This window comes from Rhineura floridana, chromosome 3 (genome assembly GCF_030035675.1).
Source record: "Rhineura floridana isolate rRhiFlo1 chromosome 3, rRhiFlo1.hap2, whole genome shotgun sequence".
Taxonomy (NCBI): domain Eukaryota; kingdom Metazoa; phylum Chordata; class Lepidosauria; order Squamata; family Rhineuridae; genus Rhineura; species Rhineura floridana.
Window position 1 is genome coordinate 138,375,385 of NC_084482.1, and position 19,608 is coordinate 138,394,992.

At 41.3% G+C, this 19,608-nt stretch overlaps 1 protein-coding gene across 7 annotated transcripts in view; it reads right to left on the reverse strand.

The window, feature by feature from the left end:
- Nucleotides 1-19,608, reverse strand: part of VGLL4 (vestigial like family member 4) — a 144,952-nt gene that overhangs the window by 5,996 nt on the left and 119,348 nt on the right. For all 7 annotated transcript variants that reach the window (XM_061618085.1, XM_061618084.1, XM_061618090.1 and 4 more), the window contains one exon: nucleotides 5,464-5,686. In XM_061618085.1, coding sequence (XP_061474069.1) covers nucleotides 5,464-5,686 — 223 coding nt within the window. The remainder of the gene's footprint in view (nucleotides 1-5,463; nucleotides 5,687-19,608) is intronic.

A 19,608-nucleotide genomic window follows, 5' to 3' on the forward strand; every position in this document is an offset into this window, starting at 1 on the left:
TATTTTACTTGTCTTCACAAGAAGCCTGTGGCAAACAGAGCTCGAGACTCTCCAAAGCTGCACGAGTTGACATGGAACTTGAATCCAGGACCAAGTTTAAGACTATCAGCTGGAATGTCCCGGCTCTTGAGATTAGTTTAAAATCCTGCTCAAGAGGGTAGGCATTAACAGGGGCCCAGTCTTTCATCTTCCTTCATGTGCTTTAGCCACAAAAACCATGCCTGACATACAAAGCAACAGAGAGATTACATTCTTTAACACAAGTGTAACCAAATCACCCTAAGAAGAGATTATATTTTACAGCAAGATCAAAGATAGTCAAGAGTTCAGCAATCGAAAAACAAAAGCGACAGGTTGCTGCTGTTTGTTCTGCTTCTATGGAGAATAATGCCATTTGCATCCTCCTGAACAGACAGCAAATTCAAACATGCCTAGGATAGTATAACAAAGGGAAAGGCACCTGGTTGGCCACTGTGAGAACAGGATGCTGGACTAGATGGGCCACTGGCCTGATCCAGCAGGCTCTTCTTATGTTCTTTTGTTCATATTAAGGAATATTTAGTCTCACTAATTCATTCCTTTGTATTCTTAACAGTATGTCTGGGTACAGTGTACACTATATATGGGGGAATTAATAGAAAACGGCCCATTCATATTTGTAACAGGAACGACATAGATTGGAAAACATGGCTGTTTCCACTGCAGGGCCATGGATGCTGCTGGTGAGAAATTCACCCACCTGGCTCTTGTAACGATGTGACTACATAAACATGATAGCTATTATCACACTGCTTTGGTAACATATGAATAGGCCTTTACTATCATTACAGTTGTAGACATCCTCCTCCGTGTTGAACAGGCGCCACATACAACTCCACATGAAATGAATGGAAGCAATACAAAAGTTCTGATTGCTGGACGGTGTTCATACTTGATTCTCTCTTTTGTTGATTGATATTATTAGCTTTCTATAGTATTGGCAAGTCTCGCTGCAGCATCCAATTTGAGACAGAGTGCAACCATGTTCCAAATACAACGAAATGTCTAAAAACCTGGCCATAGCCACCTGAGCATAGTCCAGTAAAAACAGTTCCCGGTGTACTCTTAGAGTGGCAGAGCCGGCTGCCAAGCTGAGAAACAATAGTAAGACTTATCAAAGAGCCCTAATGTCGTCAGTGGAAGCCTCTCCCTTCCTCATCTGTCATCACTGAACCAACTATGGAGAGGCAGAGAGGAGTGGTGCATGAAGTGTGCAGTTGCAGTTGGTCTTGCACAATGGATTATACAAAAGAATGCACTAATTGATAATGCAAGTACTTGCAAGACAGAAAGAGCCAAATGAAAATAAAAGAGTCAAAGAAAAACTATCAATGCTGAGTGAGAAGTTCCCCATACTTGATAAAAAACCTTCCCTAATTTCAAAGAAGAATATTTGTATGGTAATGCCTATAGTAAATCCAGAAGGGACATCTTGATACGTGTTTCTAATTCGCTTAGGTTGCCATTTCTACTAATAAAGCACTAGCTGTAAAAATTATCCTGCTTCTCCCCGTACAGCTAATAGTAAAGGTGATTGGGAGGGTTGTGGTGGAACAGCTGCAGACATTCTTGAATAAGACTGGTTATCTGCATCTATTTCAGCCTGATTTCAGGCCTGGGTTTTGGACGAATCAGCCTTGGTCACCCTGATGGAAGGCCTTTATAGAGAGAAGGGTAAGGGGAATGCACCCCTGTTCTTTCTTCTTGATCTCTCAGCGGCTTCCAATACCCTTGACCATGGTAACCTTCTATACTGACTCTGTGAGATGGGCATTGGTGGCACTATGCTACAGTGGCTTCGCTCATTACCTACAGGGCTGTATCCAGACAGTAGTACTGGGAGAGTATTCCTTGGCCCCCTGGTTAACATATGGAGTGCCTTAGGGTACTATCTTATCCCCAGTACTTTTCAACATCTACATGAAGCCGTTGGGAACAGTCACCAGAAGCTTTAGAGCAAGGTGGCTGCAGTACATTGATGACACGCAGCTCTATTTCTCCATTACACCTGAATCAGGACAGACTTTGCAAGCCCTGGACTGGTGCCTGGATAAAGTGGTGGACTGGAGGAGCTCAACCTGAGCTTGAATCCTGGAAAGACAGAGGCCTTGTCAGTGGGTAGTTCCCATGTCTGGTAGGATAGGTCAGTTGCCTGTCCTGGATGGAGTTGCACTCTCTCTGAAGGAGCAGGTATGGAGTTTGTAGATGCTCCTTGATCCATCTTTGTCACTAGAGGCTCAAGTGAGCTCTGTGGCCAGGAGTGCTTTCTGCCAGCTTCAGCTAGTATGCCAACTGCAACCATTCTTGGACCGTGATAGCCTGACCACAGTGGTCCATGTTCCGGTAACCTCAAGACTTGATTACAGCAACGTGCTTTATGTGGGGCTGTCCTTGTATCTGGTCCAGAAGCTGCAACTAGTGCAGAACGCAGTGACCAGACTGTTTACAGAAGCAGATTACTGGCAACATGTTACCCCACTGCTAAAGACCTGCACTGCTTGCCACTTTGCTGCCCAGCCAGGTTCAAAGCACTTGTGTTAATTCACAAGCCCTAAACAATTTGGGCCCCTAGCACCTTAAGGACCCTCTGATCCCCATCTCAGTCATTGAGATCTTCTGATGGGGCACTCTCAGTGGTTCCTCATGCCCTTGAGGTTTGGTTGGCTTTCACCAAGGACTGAGCCTTTAAAGCGGCCAGCCCTGCCCTGTGGAACTCCCTATTAACAGGGTTTTGGCAAGGACCCTGCTTTCGTTCAGGAGTCTCCTGAAAACTGCATTTTTTAAACAAGCCCTTTAATGTGAATTTTCTTTTCCAACCAATTATAATAATCTCAAGGTAGAGTTAGGGATGGATGGATTTGCAGTCAGCACAAAGTAAAACAGGGTCCATGGCTCTCTCTGCACATCTGCTACATGGACTGGAGACTGCTCACTGCTCAAAAGTGCAGAAGCCACTGCTGCTTTCTCATCATACAAGTCTGTCTTCCTCAGCTCCTAGGGATTACAGTAGGGCCCCGCTTATACGGCAGGCTAGGGAACAGACCCCTGTCGTAGAGCGAAAATCGCTGAAAAGCAGAACAATCAGCTGTAGTGCGGGGAGCTCCAGCTGACAGCGCTTGGCCCCTGAAGCTCCCCATGCAACTGCTGATAGATGTTCTGCTTTTCCATGCATCACCCCCCCCCCGCTGGCTCACCCTCCGTATGGTGGGGGAGTAGTGCCAAGCAGCTGGAAAAAACAGTCACCAAACCAAATCCGGCTGGGAGGGAGTGGCAACAGACAACCACCCCCACAGACACTGCCGCCAGGAGAGAAAGAAAGGGAGCAGTCGCCGCAAGACCCAGAGAGAGAGCCGCTGCCACCGCTGCGAGCTCTGCCTCAGTAGCTGGTGAGCTCAAACGGCCACAGTAGTGAGCCACAGAGGGAGGAGCCACTGCTGCTGCGAGCTTCCGATCACCGCTTCAAGCAGCTAAGGGGGGGGGCACCGCCGCTAAAGCAAAGGCGGCCGTAGCAGCCTCCTCTGACCGCAAAAACGAGGAGGGCAGGCAGGGAAACAGCCTCTGCTACTCTCAGAGGCGGCAGCAGCAGCCTCTGCTGTCCCCAAAAAGGAGGACAGGCAGGGAAACAGCTGGGTAGAAGCAAAAAAAGGGGGGGGACACCAACTGAAAAGAACCACCCCCAAAACAACCCAACCAAAACCCAGAAAACACTAAAGGTGAGAGGCGGGAGGGAAGACAAAGAAGCTGGGTACGGTACACTGTAAAATGGCGCCCAACGCTCTTCTCAGACTCAGAGCTTGGAAACATTCCTTGTTTCAACTACAACTCCCATCAGCCCAACTGTAGGAGGAACATTTCCAAGCTCTGACAACGCGCTCAGAGCATCGGGCGCCATCAATTGTGTCACACCACAAAATCGGAAAATCGCCGCAAAAACGGAACACATATGGGACAGGGACATAATTCAAAACTGCCACATTAGCAAATCGCTGTAAAGCGAATCACCATGAATCAGAGCCCTACTGTGCAGCCTGGCCTATAACAGCAGCACATGAAGTGGTAAATCTATTTCTGAACTGAACCACTTTCCCCTCCTACCACTAGCTGAAGGCAAAACAGTATGTTGAAACACTTTAGTTAGTTCACACAGAAATAAATTAGTACCTCAAATAGATTAGACTACAACCTTTCTTCCTGACATCTCGTTTTCTACATTAATGTTGCATTATGTAAACACATAGGGGGGTGAGGATGGATGAGTGCACCAGCTCTTCCTCATCCCCCAAAATAGAAGAATAACTTTATTTCAGTCAACCGACCACAATACAGTATAAAAATATTAAAATGAGACTGCTTGGTGATAGAGCTATGGCAGACATCAAAACAATACAATAAAATTAATTACAGTTCACAGTCTTACAGGGTCTGGTCACAATGGCCAAGTTCAGAAATTTGGCCACTTGAACGGTAATTGCCTTGTCAGGGCCCTTTCATCCCCCAAAATAATCTTCCAACTCACAGAAGGTGACTGACTGAAGCGGACAGCATTTTGTATTCATGGAGGCTCCATGCATTAGAACTCTGATTATGCAGGGTTCTAAAAATGTCTCCATTCAGAGAAAGGCTCTCCACTTCAGACAAGTAGCCTTCTATGAGCTGAAATGTGACACAAACGATGCCAGAGGTGGCTGAGATAACACACTCACCCTCATCCCCTCCCACCCATGATTACTTTTTTACCTGAGAGAGTTAGAAGTTTGGGTGATTTTACTTTTATTTTGTATATCAGATCTTTCAATCATGGAATTCCCACACCTTAAATCTGCAGATCCAGAATCTGATTTTATCTCCTTATATCCTGTGCAGATCTGGCTTATCTTTTGAAAGCTACAAATCACCTGCAAACAAGAACCTGATGCTTTCAAAAGAGAGCCACAGCTCCTGCCTAGTTGATCGGAGGCAGCAGTGGCAACAACTTATCCTGCTCCTTTTCTTATTCTCCAAGAGTGCAGGGAACACATCGTGAAGCTGATTCTGCTTAGAAGGCTGTGTGAACGTTCACTGAAGATAGCCTCCTGACTTCCACAAAGTTTCAAATAGCTGAGAGGACATGAGGAATTGTATGAATGATTTCCTACTCACTATCAATCTTTATTACCTATTGAGACAGATTGAATCAGATCTCTCAAAGATTTATCTATATATATTTCTTAAAAAATTACCCTTTAGAGTGGCTTACAACCAATTAATACATTTGTAAAATTGTATCTGCATTTATGCACTCACATAGATATAAAGGATAAGTAAGTTAATGATCTGACCAGAGACAAGGAAACATAACTAAGCTGAGAAAAAACGACTGGTTAAATATGTACACATCAGCCATTAAGAACAGTGTGCGTCTGGCTCTATCAAGAAGCCAAGTACCTGCTGCCGTTCCACCGACGTCATTGTAGGAGTGATGCTGACAGAGCGGGTAGCATCCATGCTGTTTTTGGTCAGTGCTAGAGGTTGATCCATGGTTAAGCTTGGGATTGAGGCATATATGTGATTAGCATGAAGGCTCATTGTTGGTGCAGCGGCCCGTTCTATTGGACTACGACTCCTGTCTCTGTGTTCTTTTCGATAATCCCCATTGGCAGTCTTCATTCTAAGAGAAAAACAGAGAGACCATTACTAAGCGTGACACATTTAATTCACTGATTCAGGAGAGGAAACATTTCAGCATGCTATCGTTTATCCATTGTCTTCAATCGAGCACATGAGCAAACACAACATTCAGGTGAACTGACACGAAAAGGGAGATACTGGTTAGTCACAATTAGCTGGTTGGAGAAGAACTACAGAAAAAATAATCAACTGAATATGTCTTGCTCATCCAACATTTCAGCCACAACACACATTTTTATGCCCCCACGTTATAAACAGACATTATTTCACTTTACTGTTGACTGATAATGATCAATGTGTTAAATATTAGGCTTCACTTGATTCAGTCACTCATCCTTTTGTTAATAACAACACCTTGTTAAAACCAACTACTTTCCATCATTCCATCGCTCCTTAAAACAGTGACATTTCCATGAAGTGCTAGGTAGTCTGATCCAGCAGGTATGCTGGCAAGCAAAGCAAGCAAGCAAGCAAGCATGGGTGAGAGTGGTCATGCACACACAGCAGGGCTGGAAAGGAAGACAAAGAATTGCAACACCATAGAGCTGTGGTAACTACTGTCTCCACCATTTTCCATCTTGCAGTAAAAGGCGTGCTCGCATTTCCTGGCCCCGTCCTCTGGTATCTCTGTTTCTATGTCAGAACAAGATGATCTGAATGGATTTCTAGGGTAACCATGTTATAGTCTTATTGCACCTACAAAACTAATTTATTCTGGCATAAGCTTTTGTTGACTGCAGTCCACTGCATCAGGTGCATTAAGTATAATCCTAAATTGGCATATATATATATATACATAAATTTGGGGACTGGGGGTTAATGTATGGAAATGAGGTCAGGAAAATGGCATGTGTGAATTAGTTTACATGTGTAGTGTGATAAAAAAGGTAATCACAATTCAAGCCACGGGCGATAGAATTGCATTGCTTGATAAATTGTAATTTAGCAGTGTCATGCTGGAGTTTCTCTTAATATTCCTGTGTTCAAGGATGACCACCTTAAGATCAGTTACAGAGTGTCTTGGTAGGTTGGAATGTTCTACTACTGGTTTCTGAGGTATCACCATTGCTGATGTTAGATTTGTGTCCATTTATTCTTACAGACATAAAACTGTTTCTCCTATAGAGAATACAGAAGGGTAACTGTTGATGGCATACAGTGCCTTTCGCATTCTCCAGTGTTAAATTGAAAATACCCCCATGCCATTCTGATGCTTCCCATAAGCTCATTTCAAAACAAAACCGTACAAAACGTATAGTCCTGAACTCAGAAATGCTTGCTTAACAACCCTCTATATTTTCATGGTGATACACAAAACAGCCAGAGAGAACTGAGAGTTCAAAGTGTAAAAAGAGAGAGAAACCAGACCCATGTTGGACTTTTTCCTATTACTGACCTTGCTCCATACTCTGACCATCTTCTGCAGTTTAAAAGTTTTAAAAAGCCTGGCTGATTTTTAATTAATTTACGAAATTTAGCACTGAACTCAATGATAAGGCCAGGCATGCTCAGTAAGAACCAACTGTCAGTGTTCTAAAAGCCAGACTCATAGCTGCTTGGCTTGGCTAATCAGGGGGCCACACTCATGCCAGCCATTTGTTCTTTGGGAGAAGCCATAACTGTCTAAAGTGAAATAAAGGTCTGGTTCTTCCAATCCAATTCCAATTCGTCCAAGCTACACAGGAAGTGGATTGGACTGTGAAAGACCAATCCAAACTGTGTTTGCATTTTTACAAACGTAGCGGAGTACAATATCTCAGAGAGCAGAGCAGGTCTGCTGCTCCCCTGGTGCATTCACTATAGCTGCCCAATTTCCCTGCTTTTTAAAGTTAAATATCTGTTGGCTATCGGTATGTTCTTAAACCACAAGCGTTTTTTGCCTATTAGTAAATATTACTGAATTACAAATGGTACATTGTAATTTCGTTTTATATGGTATTGTATTTTGAAACTCTGAAAATCAAAATCAATTATTGTAAGGTGAGATTGGTTTTATGTTGGGAAATGTTTTCAAGAAACATAAAAAACTGAAACATGTTGCTTGCATAAGTATTCAACCCATACACATTAATATTTGGTAAAGCCACCTTTCGCTGCAATAACAGCGAAGTTTTTGGGGGTAGGTATGTTCCAGCTTTTCACACAGTGTTGGAGGGATTTTGGCCCATTCTTCTTGGCAGATTCACTCCAGGTGGTTCAGGTTGGTTGGACATCAAATGTGGGCCACAATTTTCAAAGAGTGCCACAGATTCTCCATGGGATTGAGATCAGGACTTTGACTGGGCAGCTGCAGGATATTCACGTTTTTGTTCTTGAGCCACTCCAGGGTTGCTTTGGCCTTGTGCTTGGGATCACTGTCCCGCTGAAAAGTGAATTTCCTCCCAAGCCTCACTTTTTTAGTGGACTAAAGCAGGTTCTCTTGCAGTATTTCTCTGTATTTTGCTCCATCCACTTGGATATTATTTTGTACCTTTTTCCTAATCTATGCATTTATATTACATTATCTCCCACTTCTGTAGAGTGCTCTTTGGTCTTCATTTTCCTTCAGATCCACAGCCTGACCAATGATCCTTCAACGGTGAGGTTTTTATCCTGACAATGTGACAGCAACTTTAATGGTTCACAGGTAGAGGCCAATGGTAAGGCAACTGTGTCCTCGATAGGGAAATTCCTTTCATCTGTGTAAACTGGGAGATTCCACAGCACAGGAGTTGAATACTTATGCAAGCAACATGTTTGTTTTTTATGTTTCTTACAAACATTTCCCAACATAAAACCAATGTCACAAAGTGTTTTGAAACACCATGTGTTTCAGTGTTTCAAAATAAAATATCATACAGAACAAAATTACAATGTACCATTTGTACATATGAAAGTAATATGAGAGCATTGGTCAGGGGTCTGATTACTTTTGCAAGGCACTGTATATCACAATGGAAGGTGAAAAGTTAAATGAACCCCTGATGCGCCTGACATTATTATAGTTTTGCCTGGGAAAAAATGGGAACAAGTTGGCATCTTAATTTGTTGCAGGATCTGGGTCCCTATGTTTGTGTCTTTGTTATATAGCCTGCTTTTGCTGGTAAGTAGCTGTTTTAGGTTGGGGGACTATCTGTAAGCAAGTATAGGCCTATAATCCAAGTCTGGTGAAAGGGAAATATCTTTGTACAGGATGGGCTGTAGGGCACTGATAATATGCTGGAGTAGTTGTAGCTGGAGCTATAAGTGACAGCAAATGGTATTCTATAATTTCCTCTTCTAGGCCTGTCTTCTACTAGAATATTCCTGGATACCAATCTGGGACCCCAATTATGCTGCACAAAGGGTGCTTGTGGAATAAGCACTCACATAGGACTACTTCACAGAGCAACAAGGCCAGGTAGAGAGACGATACAAACAAGGAGCTGTAGCCAACCACAGCTGTCTGATGGGCACACCTGTATGAACACACACATTTTCAAATGCCTCTTTGAAAATACACTTTTAGGTGTATAATCATAATCTTGGATGTACACCTATAAAACACAGTATGTGGCAGTGAACAGTGGATTTGACTACCTCATAGTAAAATGGTTATGGAATACTGCTGCTGCCAAACCTGGATATAGCACAGCTATTTCTACAGGACAACATACTGTGTTTATTTCTCCAGTCTTACAAAGTCATTTGGGAGTTAATTTATTTCAGCAGTTTTGCTTAGTCTCAACAAAATACTGCTTTTTCAGTGAGATACTAATTATGTGTTGTAATTGCTGTTAAAGGAAAAAAAGGTTTTGTTTATAAAATATTAGCACATTTAGCACATGATCTTTCTAAACATAGACAATTCCTTATAATAAACACTAGCTATAAAAAAAATCCCTTATAATTTGCTGACATCAACAGAGTAAAACAGAACAATAATTTACGGTTATCAAAATTACTGTGTTTGGTGGTAGTTGTTTGTAAGGAATTAAAATAACACCCCCTCCCCCATTATTATCAAATCACGCTTTCCTTCTCAGAAACATACAAAGAAATTGAAGGCATTCATAAGGTTGTCAGTGAATGTGCATAATGTGGAGAGTTTGGAAGAGTCTTCAACATTTAGAGCGTCACTTCATAAAAGACAGCTTTGTCCTTTGTGAGGCTGTTTTGGACTAATTTATTGGAAATGACAGCTCATTTAGCAGGCTCCATCTTTTAATACACTCAGGAGGCATCCTCAGATACTGGCTGCTTTCACACTGCACTTTATTCCGTTATTCTGACAATTTCTTACCTGGTAATTTGCGCATTATATTTGATCTTTCACATGACGCACAAGCTAGCTCCAAAATTCTAGTGGAATGTAGTGGAAGTTTATCACTAGTTTCCGTGATAAATGATACCAGAAACAATCCGTTAGCAAGGCTGGGAACCCGGAAGATTGCAGGAGTTTATTGCTAGCTGCAGCCACTCATGCGACAGGCATCCCAGCATGCAGTGCGTTCCCGCCCTTTAGTCGTGCGGGTTTTTTTTTTTCCTGATGAACATTGTACCAGTATTCCGGCATCAGCGTAGATAGCAGGAGCATTTCCTACACATACCCCTGTCTTGATACAACTAAAACAATTTAAAAAGTCAGATCCTAAAGGGAGAGGGCTTTCATGGCGACGGGACAAGATCTTAGATTTCCTACATACTGGGGAACAGTGCGCGTGGGTGAGGGACATAAACAAGCTGTGTGAAAGACAGTTGTGCAAAATACCTGTATATCGGCTGAAAAAGCTGCTGTTCCTTAACGCAACAGGTACTGCAGTGTGAAGGGGATTTTAGAAATCGGGACAGAAACACTACATTTTTAATCCGTTAAACTAACGCAATCAGCCCCATGTGTGAAATCAGCCATAGTCCCCCTATCTTTAGTGCAGGCCTACATGTCTCATCACCCAACAAGCAGCCCACCAGCCCGATATTGTGGCCTTCAAAGCGTTTGATATCCTGCCTCACCCCAAGCACCAGTTTCTGCACCTCCAGATGGGCAACAATAAGGCTTAATGGGCCCATGATGGGCTTCCATATACCACAGATGCCTTGCATTTTACTTGAAGTGTTACATACAGGCCCTCAGAAGCAACTCACTTGCTTCCACCTCCATAGCTACTCCCGTTGGAAGTGCCTCCAAAAACCTCTGGGCGTGGCATGGCAATATATACCTCTAGCAGTGAGAGGGCAGTTAAAGAGGCAAAGGCAACTGTGCTACTAGAAGTAAGTTGTTTAGAGAAAGAGATTTTCTACATTGTCTCTTATACTAAAGATGTATGTGGCTTTATATTCAGCTGTATACATCCTATTGGAAAATGTAAAACATGTCCGAATGAAGAAAATAAAAAAGAACACAAACTCTGGCAAAAGAAATGCAAGAAGACAATAAGGGATGCTAAAAAAGAATTTGAGGAGCACATTGCTAAGAACATAAAAACCAACAACAAAAAATTCTATAAATACATTCAAAGCAGGAGACCATCTAGGGAGACAATTGGACCCTTGGATGATAAGGGAGTCAAAGGTGTACTAAAGAATGATAAGGAGATTGCAGAGAAGTTAAATAAATTCTTTGAATCTGTCTTCACAGTGGAAGATATAGGGCAGATCCCTGAACCTGAACTAACATTTGCAGGAAGGGATTCTGAGGAACTAAGACAAATAGTGGTAACGAGAGAGGAAGTTCTACGCTTAATGGACAATATAAAAACTGACAAATCACCGGGCCCGGATGGCATCCACCCGGTTCTCAAAGAACTCAAAGGTGAAATTGCTGATCTGGTAACTAAAATATGTAACTTGTCCCTCGGGTCCTCCTCCGTGCCTGAGGACTGGAAAGTGGCAAATGTAACGCCAATCTTCAAAAAGGGATCCAGAGGGGATCCCGGAAATTACAGGCCAGTTAGCTTAACTTCTGTCCCTGGAAAACTGGTAGAAAGTATGATTAAAGCTAGATTAACTAAGCACACAGAAGAACAAGCCTTGCTGAAGCAGAGCCAGCATGGCTTCTGCAAGGGGAAGTCCTGTCTCAGTAACCTATTAGAATTCTTTGAGAGTGTCAACAAGCATATAGATAGAGGTGATCCAGTGGACATAGTGTACTTAGACTTTCAAAAAGCGTTTGACAAGGTACCTCACCAAAGGCTTCTGAGGAAGCTTAGCAGTCATGGAATAAGAGGAGAGGTCCTCTTGTGGATAAGGAATTGGTTAAGAAGCAGAAAGCAGAGAGTAGGAATAAACGGACAGTTCTCCCTATGGAGGGCTGTAGAAAGTGGAGTCCCTCAAGGATCGGTATTGGGACCTGTACTTTTCAACTTGTTCATTAATGACCTAGAATTAGGAGTGAGCAGTGAAGTGGCCAAGTTTGCTGACGACACTAAATTGTTCAGGGTTCTTAAAACAAAAAGGGATTGCGAAGAGCTCCAAAAAGATCTCTCCAAACTGAGTGAATGGGCGGAAAAATGGCAAATGCAATTCAATATAAACAAGTGTAAAATTATGCATATTGGAGCAAAAAATCTGAATTTCACATATACGCTCATGGGGTCTGAACTGGCGGTGACTGACCAGGAGAGAGACCTCGGGGTTGTAGTGGACAGCATGATGAAAATGTCAACCCAGTGTGCGGCAGCTGTGAAAAAGGCAAATTCCATGCTAGCAATAATTAGGAAAGGTATTGAAAATAAAACAGCCGATATCATAATGCCGTTGTATAAATCTATAGTGCGGCCGCATTTGGAATACTGTGTACAGTTCTGGTCGCCTCATCTCAAAAAGGATATTCTAGAGTTGGAAAAGGTTCAGAAGAGGGCAACCAGAATGATCAAGGGGATGGAGCGACTCCCTTACAAGGAAAGGATGCAGCATTTGGGGCTTTTTAGTTTAGAGAAAAGGCGGGTCAGAGGAGACATGATAGAAGTGTATAAAATTATGCATGGCATTGAGAAAGTGGATAGAGAAAAGTTCTTCTCCCTCTCTCATAATACTAGAACTCGTGGACATTCAAAGAAGCTGAATGTTGGAAGATTCAGGACAGACAAAAGGAAGTACTTCTTTACTCAGCGCATAGTTAAACTATGGAATTTGCTCCCACAAGATGCAGTAATGGCCACCAGCTTGGATGGGTTTAAAAGAAGATTAGACAAATTCATGGAGGACAGGGCTATCAATGGCTACTAGCCATGATGGCTGTGCTGTGCCACCCTAGTCAGAGGCAGCATGCTTCTGAAAACCAGTTGCCGGAAGCCTCAGGAGGGGAAAGTGTTCTTGCACTCAGGTCCTGCTTGCGGGCTTCCCCCAGGCACCTGGTTGGCCACTGTGAGAACAGGATGCTGGACTAGATGGGCCACTGGCCTGATCCAGCAGGCTCTTCTTATGTTCTATGTATTTACAACAGCCCATGCAGAAAAACCTTACTGCCATGTACAACTAGTTGGCAATAGCAGTGTTCTGGACTCTGGAGGAACAAAATCAAAGACAGCTTTAGCCTGAGATAAAGCTCTCTAATTGGTGGCTGACTTTTTTATTTCAGTTTTCTGCGTTACAAGAGACTTGGGAGTTTGAAGGAATATGATGGCAGACATGACTTACTACTATTTTTATGTGTCCTATGGGACTTCCTCTACTGCTTCTTTGCTCAGGCATGCCCTCATGTAACCTGAGACAGTTTGTACTGAATTAAAGTACACCAAAAACTTCATCTCTTACTATTAAGAATGAAACAAACTATACATAGGATGAGGGAAGGTCAGTTTTAAACTATCTATGTATCATAACAGCATATCGCCAAAGGACAGTTCTATGTAACTGAATTACATAGAACTGCATACTGAATTGTGACCACTAGTTAGTCCAATGAAGGTAACACCTACTTACTGAACTTTCTTTTTCTTCTTGATGCCTTTGGATACATGTGTTTACTTTACTGGCTCATCTACTGATAAAATGTGCAACTTTATCAACAATGAATTTTGTAATAAGGTATGAACATACCTCCTGATTTTAGTATTTATAAAGCAATGGCACCATTACATTTGTTTTCATGTATGAACAGTTCACACTGAAGTGCTTGGTTACCATACAAACCTTTTAAATAAAACAGCAGAGCTCTCTCTATCTCGCTCTCGCTCTCTGTCTGTCTGTCTCTCTCTCTCACACACAGACAAACCTTTTATTTCCCTGCATTTAAAACAAACATTGTTTTCCATGATTTTCCCTGGTGAATCATAACCCAGGTTGCAGGTCTTGCCCAAGGATCATGTGCTGAGATGGATGACATACCCAAACCACACACATCCTGACTGTTAGAACCAAACTGCAGTGCAGATTTTCATCTTTGCTAATTGAAAGCAATGTTTTGAGCCCATGCATTAAAAAAGGTTCAAGCAATGGTTACAACACATTGTCCTTACACAATACTTGTGTTGTAGTACTCTTCATGCTACCAGTCTGTTTACTGGAACACAGCAAATGGGTAATTCACATCCATCCTGGAGAAATGACTAACTTAGCCAACTGTTTAAGGAAAAAGGGAGAGCAAGCAAGAGAGGCTCAGAAAGGGGGGACTGTTCCCTTACACTCATTTCCAGCGCAAAGTTCTTTACCTAGTAGCAGCCAAAAGTACTGCGGACAAAAAGCTAACATTCTACAGAATCGTTTTAGCAGAAATAAAGCATCTATTCAAGTTGGCTTGATTTTAAAATACGCACCTCATGAAGAGTAATTGATGCTATTTTGCCCTTGGCAATGCACACTACTGAGTGTGAGGGGGTGGGACAACTTCTCCTCCTTCTGAAGTGGATATGGGACTTTGGTGGCAGTCATAAACACATTTATGAGGGAAAACCTAATTGAACACAGTAGGACTTACTTCTGACTAAACATGCATAGGGTTGCATTACATGGTATCTAGTCCAATCTGCGAAATCAAAAGAAAAAAAGAAAAAAAACTTTTTTTGAAAGCTTGACAGCTGGTCAGCCAATATCCTAACAACCTGACTACCTAATGTGGTCACCTGCAGAATCTCTCCTCCAAATTTCCTCACCATCTGAAATGAGGTGAGTGGCAATGGAAGAGAAGCACCTTCTTATTTATGAAACCCCCACCTTTGGAATCCATTCCCAGGGAGGCTCACCTGGCACCTACACTGTCCCATTCAGTGCCTGATAGAGGAGTTTTTATTTTCCCAGACCTTTAAAAAATAAATTTTAATTGTTTAAAGACTGCTCAAATTTGATGTTTTATTATTGTTTATTACTTCTGATGCATTATAAACCCCTTGAACAAATTAATACTTGCCGGAGATGCCTAGGTGAGTGGTTATCTGCAAGCCTGCATTAGGTTCCAATGCTTCCTGATGATAGTCTGTTAAAAATTCAAGCACACAATGGCCCAATCTAGCTTAAGTTAGTTGTGACTCACTCTGAAATGATGTTGTCCAAAACTGTGTAGTCTGTCGCCTCAGGAATCTGCCAGCTCATTCTCACTGCACGTGTAGATCTATCAATACTTAATTTTAACATGTTTTTGGTATTTATATGTCACATACTCTCTCAACATAACTACCATCCTTCCTTTAAAATTGTTACAATTAATAACCCATTTTCAACTACTATTTTGTTATTCTGGAGATCCTGCACCCTGTTCCCAACTTCACTGTTTCTTCTTATTCAACAGTTAATAATTCTAAAAGGTCTGTAGTAGGCCAATTATTTTTTCAGTGATCCTTGTTGTAAGATGCATTGTCAGTGCATCTTGTACACTGAATTTAGTTTCCTGGAAACTAATAAATTTAGACAAACATTAAAGGTAAAGGTGTCCCCGCACTTATAGTGTGAGTCGTTTCCGACTCTTATGGTGACGTCTTGCGACGTTTACTAGGCAGACCGTATATATGGGGTGGGATTGCCAGTTCCTTCCCCGGCCTTTCTTTACCCCCCAGCATATGCCGGGTACTCATTTTACCGACCATGGATGGATGGAAGGCTGAGTGGACCTCGACCCCTTTTACCAGAGATTCGACTTCCTCCTTCCGTTGGAATCAAACTCCGGCCGTAAGCAGAGCTTCGACTGCATTACCGCCGCTAACCACTCTGCGCCACGGAGGATCTTAGACAAACATTAGGTCTCAAAAATAGTAAGGAAATTGAACTTTCTGTTCTAAGCAGGTTTAATTGTCCCAAACACAAAATTAAAAACAATATAACCTATTCCTATTCCACTTTTCTTGCCCAACTGTGCACAAAAGGATGTACCATTTCAGGAGCATGCTGTATGATCACACCAGTGCCAACAGGAACATTTAACAAGTACATTGGCTGGCAAAAGCTCTACTTCTTTGCCCATTTAGTCATGTTTACAAAGAGACAAGCAGGTGGCTAGCTTTCATATTTAGCCTCAGGGTGAGTACACTGCTCACTAAAGGCACCCAGAATGTTCTCAGAATAAGCCAGAAACTTATTCAACAGTCAATTAAATGATAGTTTCTCAGTCAAGTATTGAACATCCTAGCATGCCAGACAAAATGAGTTTTCCTAGCTTGAAGTTCAGTCCAGCGTGAATTTAATGGTTAAAAGTTTTAAACAGTCAAGAGTGAAGCCAACCAGCATTAATATGTTTAATACAGAAAAGGAAGCTTCTGGAGACAGAAGTAGTTGTCTTTTCCCTCTCAGAGTCAACTGGAAGACCTTATTGCTGACCTTGTCCAGAATCCTCAACAACTTGCAAGAGCAGCCATTTTATTCTGCTTCTCCTATATAATATTAATAGTTAAAATACTTGAAGAAAATGTTACCAATTAATATATTCTCAAAGTAATTTAACTGCATTTCATATATAATCACTATGCTTAATGGCTTCTATTATGTTTATAATGATAATTTAGGGTCAACATTCAGAGACATGTCCCACTCACTCAACAAAATCATTCATTTTAAAAGCATTTATAGATAGCTCAATACTTTATTAAATAGATTTAAAAATCTCTAAGTGGTATACAAAATAAAATAAATCTCATTAAGCAAAATACAACATAAAATCAATAAAAGAGCAATTTAAAAAACATTTTAAAAAGCAAACAAAACATTTATGGGATTCAATCACACAGAACAGGTCCAATCTTACAGGTCAGGGAAAGGCTGGGTAAAAATGTAAGTCTTTACAAAAGCTGAAGTAACTGATGGTTGCTGCTTCTCTTATGGCAGGAGGAAAGATATTCTATATTACAGAGCCATTCATAGAAAATGCCTCTTTTTGGGTCACTGGCCTATGAACAGAATTTCCCAAGATGATCCAAGTGATCCTACAAGACTGTATAGGTCCAGACGGTCTTTCACAATGTTGTAAATGTTCATTTAAATGCCACAAGAAGAATATATTTACATAGGGTGATATCCAAAGAAATTGCTCTGTTAGCTCAAGAACTTCAGCCTATGCCACAGGACTCACTCTCCCACTCCTCTCCCTCTGTACTCCTTGGCTGTCTGCCCCCCCCCGCAAATCTGTTCTGGGTTTCCCCCCAACCCTCTGAAGCAGATTGGGGGGGGGCACGGGTAGAGGAAATCCCCACTGGGCAGGGAGAAGTCCTTGTGCTAATGGGATGACTTTGTTGGATGCAACCCAAAGATAAATAAAATAGACATCACGTACAGATTTACTTCTTCTTTACAGGCATCAACCTTGCAAACAAACTCAATCCTTGCAGAAATCTGTAATTTCTTTGTCTTTCCTCTCTAATACATTTATCAGTTCAGACAGTATAAGCAATGTTCTGTATTTGGGGAATGGACATTTTATTTATTGCCATCCAAAAAGCTGCAACTGGTATTTAACTGCTCTATATTAGCTCAAATATTAACTTTTTCTGCATATTCTTAATGTGTTCAACCCAACAAAAAAAGAAAGAAATGCATAAATATCATTAATCTGAAAGAAACAAACCAGTTAAAAATCCAGGGCAGTCTGAAACATAACTTTATCTATGAAGAACTGGAGCAACTGAGATCCAAGCCAAATCTGCCTTCATTTAGGTCAGTGGTTCCCAAACTTTTTTCCTACAGAACATTTGAAAATTGTTGATGGTCTTCATGGACCACTTAATGATTTTGTTGTTGTTGTAGCAATTGAAATGTGCTTTGCAACATGCTGTATGATTTTAATTGCATTTTATTGCTTCTTTTTCTTACATTGCATTTGATTGTATTACAATTGGCATTCCAGAGGATTCACATTATTATACAATAAAATACAATATAAGGTATAAAAGAAGCAATAAAAATACAATTAAAAATCAGTACGGATGTTTAATGTGGACATGCTGCAGGCCACTTGGATGAAGCTCGCAGATCACTGGTGGTCCACAGACCACAGGTTGGGAACCTCTGATTTAGATGAATCCATTCCAATATTTATCTTGAAAGCCTTAGCATAAAACGCGAAGCAGAAAAGGTTGCCATGAAGGTCTAATTTGACATACTGCCTGCAATTTAAAGTTGTTCAAGTATTTTCTTCACATATCACATAACAGAAGCCAAAAATACAGGATTCAGAGAAGCCCAAAAATCCTGAGAAAGGAATCTTTTAATTTGAGTGGCTTAAAGTCACAGTATATTAAAAAAGAATGCAGTGATTAGATTATGTTAATTTGCTTTTTACTTTCTATGACTTTATATCCTGATAGCTGCCAAGTTGCAGTCAAGTCAAAATCCAGTCATGTTCTATTCAGGAAGAAAATATAATCTGTCAGGCAATGTATTCTGTAAGGTTTAAGTGAAGCTTGTAAATAGCTTTTGCGGTAGCCTATGCTGAGAAAGAATTATATTTTGTAAATGAGAAGAGAGACTTGGATGGGTTCCCTTCCCATTTCAGAATACTTGTGTGCTACACATAACCAACGTTGGTTTGTATAATCAGACATACTACTCACTTTTGTGGAATTATTCATGAGACTTAAAGGGCATCCTGAATTACTTAGAAGAGGGAACTCAAATGCTGGAAGCTCTGGAAGTTTTCTTCATGCCTACAGTACCATTATGAATGCTATGGACTTTGAAGAAGCACGAGTACAGGGCGAAAGGGACAAACGAGCTAAGCGGAAGGCATGTCAAGCAAATCCTCATTGTGACCATCTTCCATCTGGAAACCTATGTCCTCACTGTGGGAGGCTGTGTGGATCCAGAATTGGCCTCCACAGTCACTTACGGACCCACTGTTAAAGACCTTACCCTGGAAGACAATCTTACTAAGCCACAAGTGATCGCCAATGAATGAATGACAATGGCACTTTCCACTGAAGGTGGAATTATATTAAAAACGCAAACAAACAACCTTTTGATGGTCTATGTATGCTTTAGATCTGGGCTGGGGAACCTGTGGCCCTACAGATACTGTTGTTGGACTACAACTCCTTCTTCCCTGACCATTGGCTATGCTGGCTGAAACTGATGGAGTCCAACAATATCTGGAGCACCACAGGTTCCCCATCCCTGCTTTAGATTAACATAGGCATGGAAATAAAGAAGTAAGTAGTGGGCATTAATGGAACATTTCAAACTTAAAATGACCATTTAGCTTCATGTAAACTCTTTGTCAAAAAGGAAAATTCATGTTCAAGATTACAAAAGACACACAGAGGGTTTCTGGAAAGTTCTGTTTTGATAAATGTAAAAATAACTAAGCTGTATCCAAATGAAATGCTTCCTAACACCACTTTCAATAGATATCCTTCTACGTACTGGATCATGTACAAATATTTGATACTGTAGTTACTACAAAATATTAATTTATAAACCTTCCAGATTAACAGAACACCAAAGAACTATCACTTTGATGCATAAAAGCATCTATGTCATAGTAAAATCACTATTTTGCCTCAGTACCAAGAGGTAGGTCCATAATGG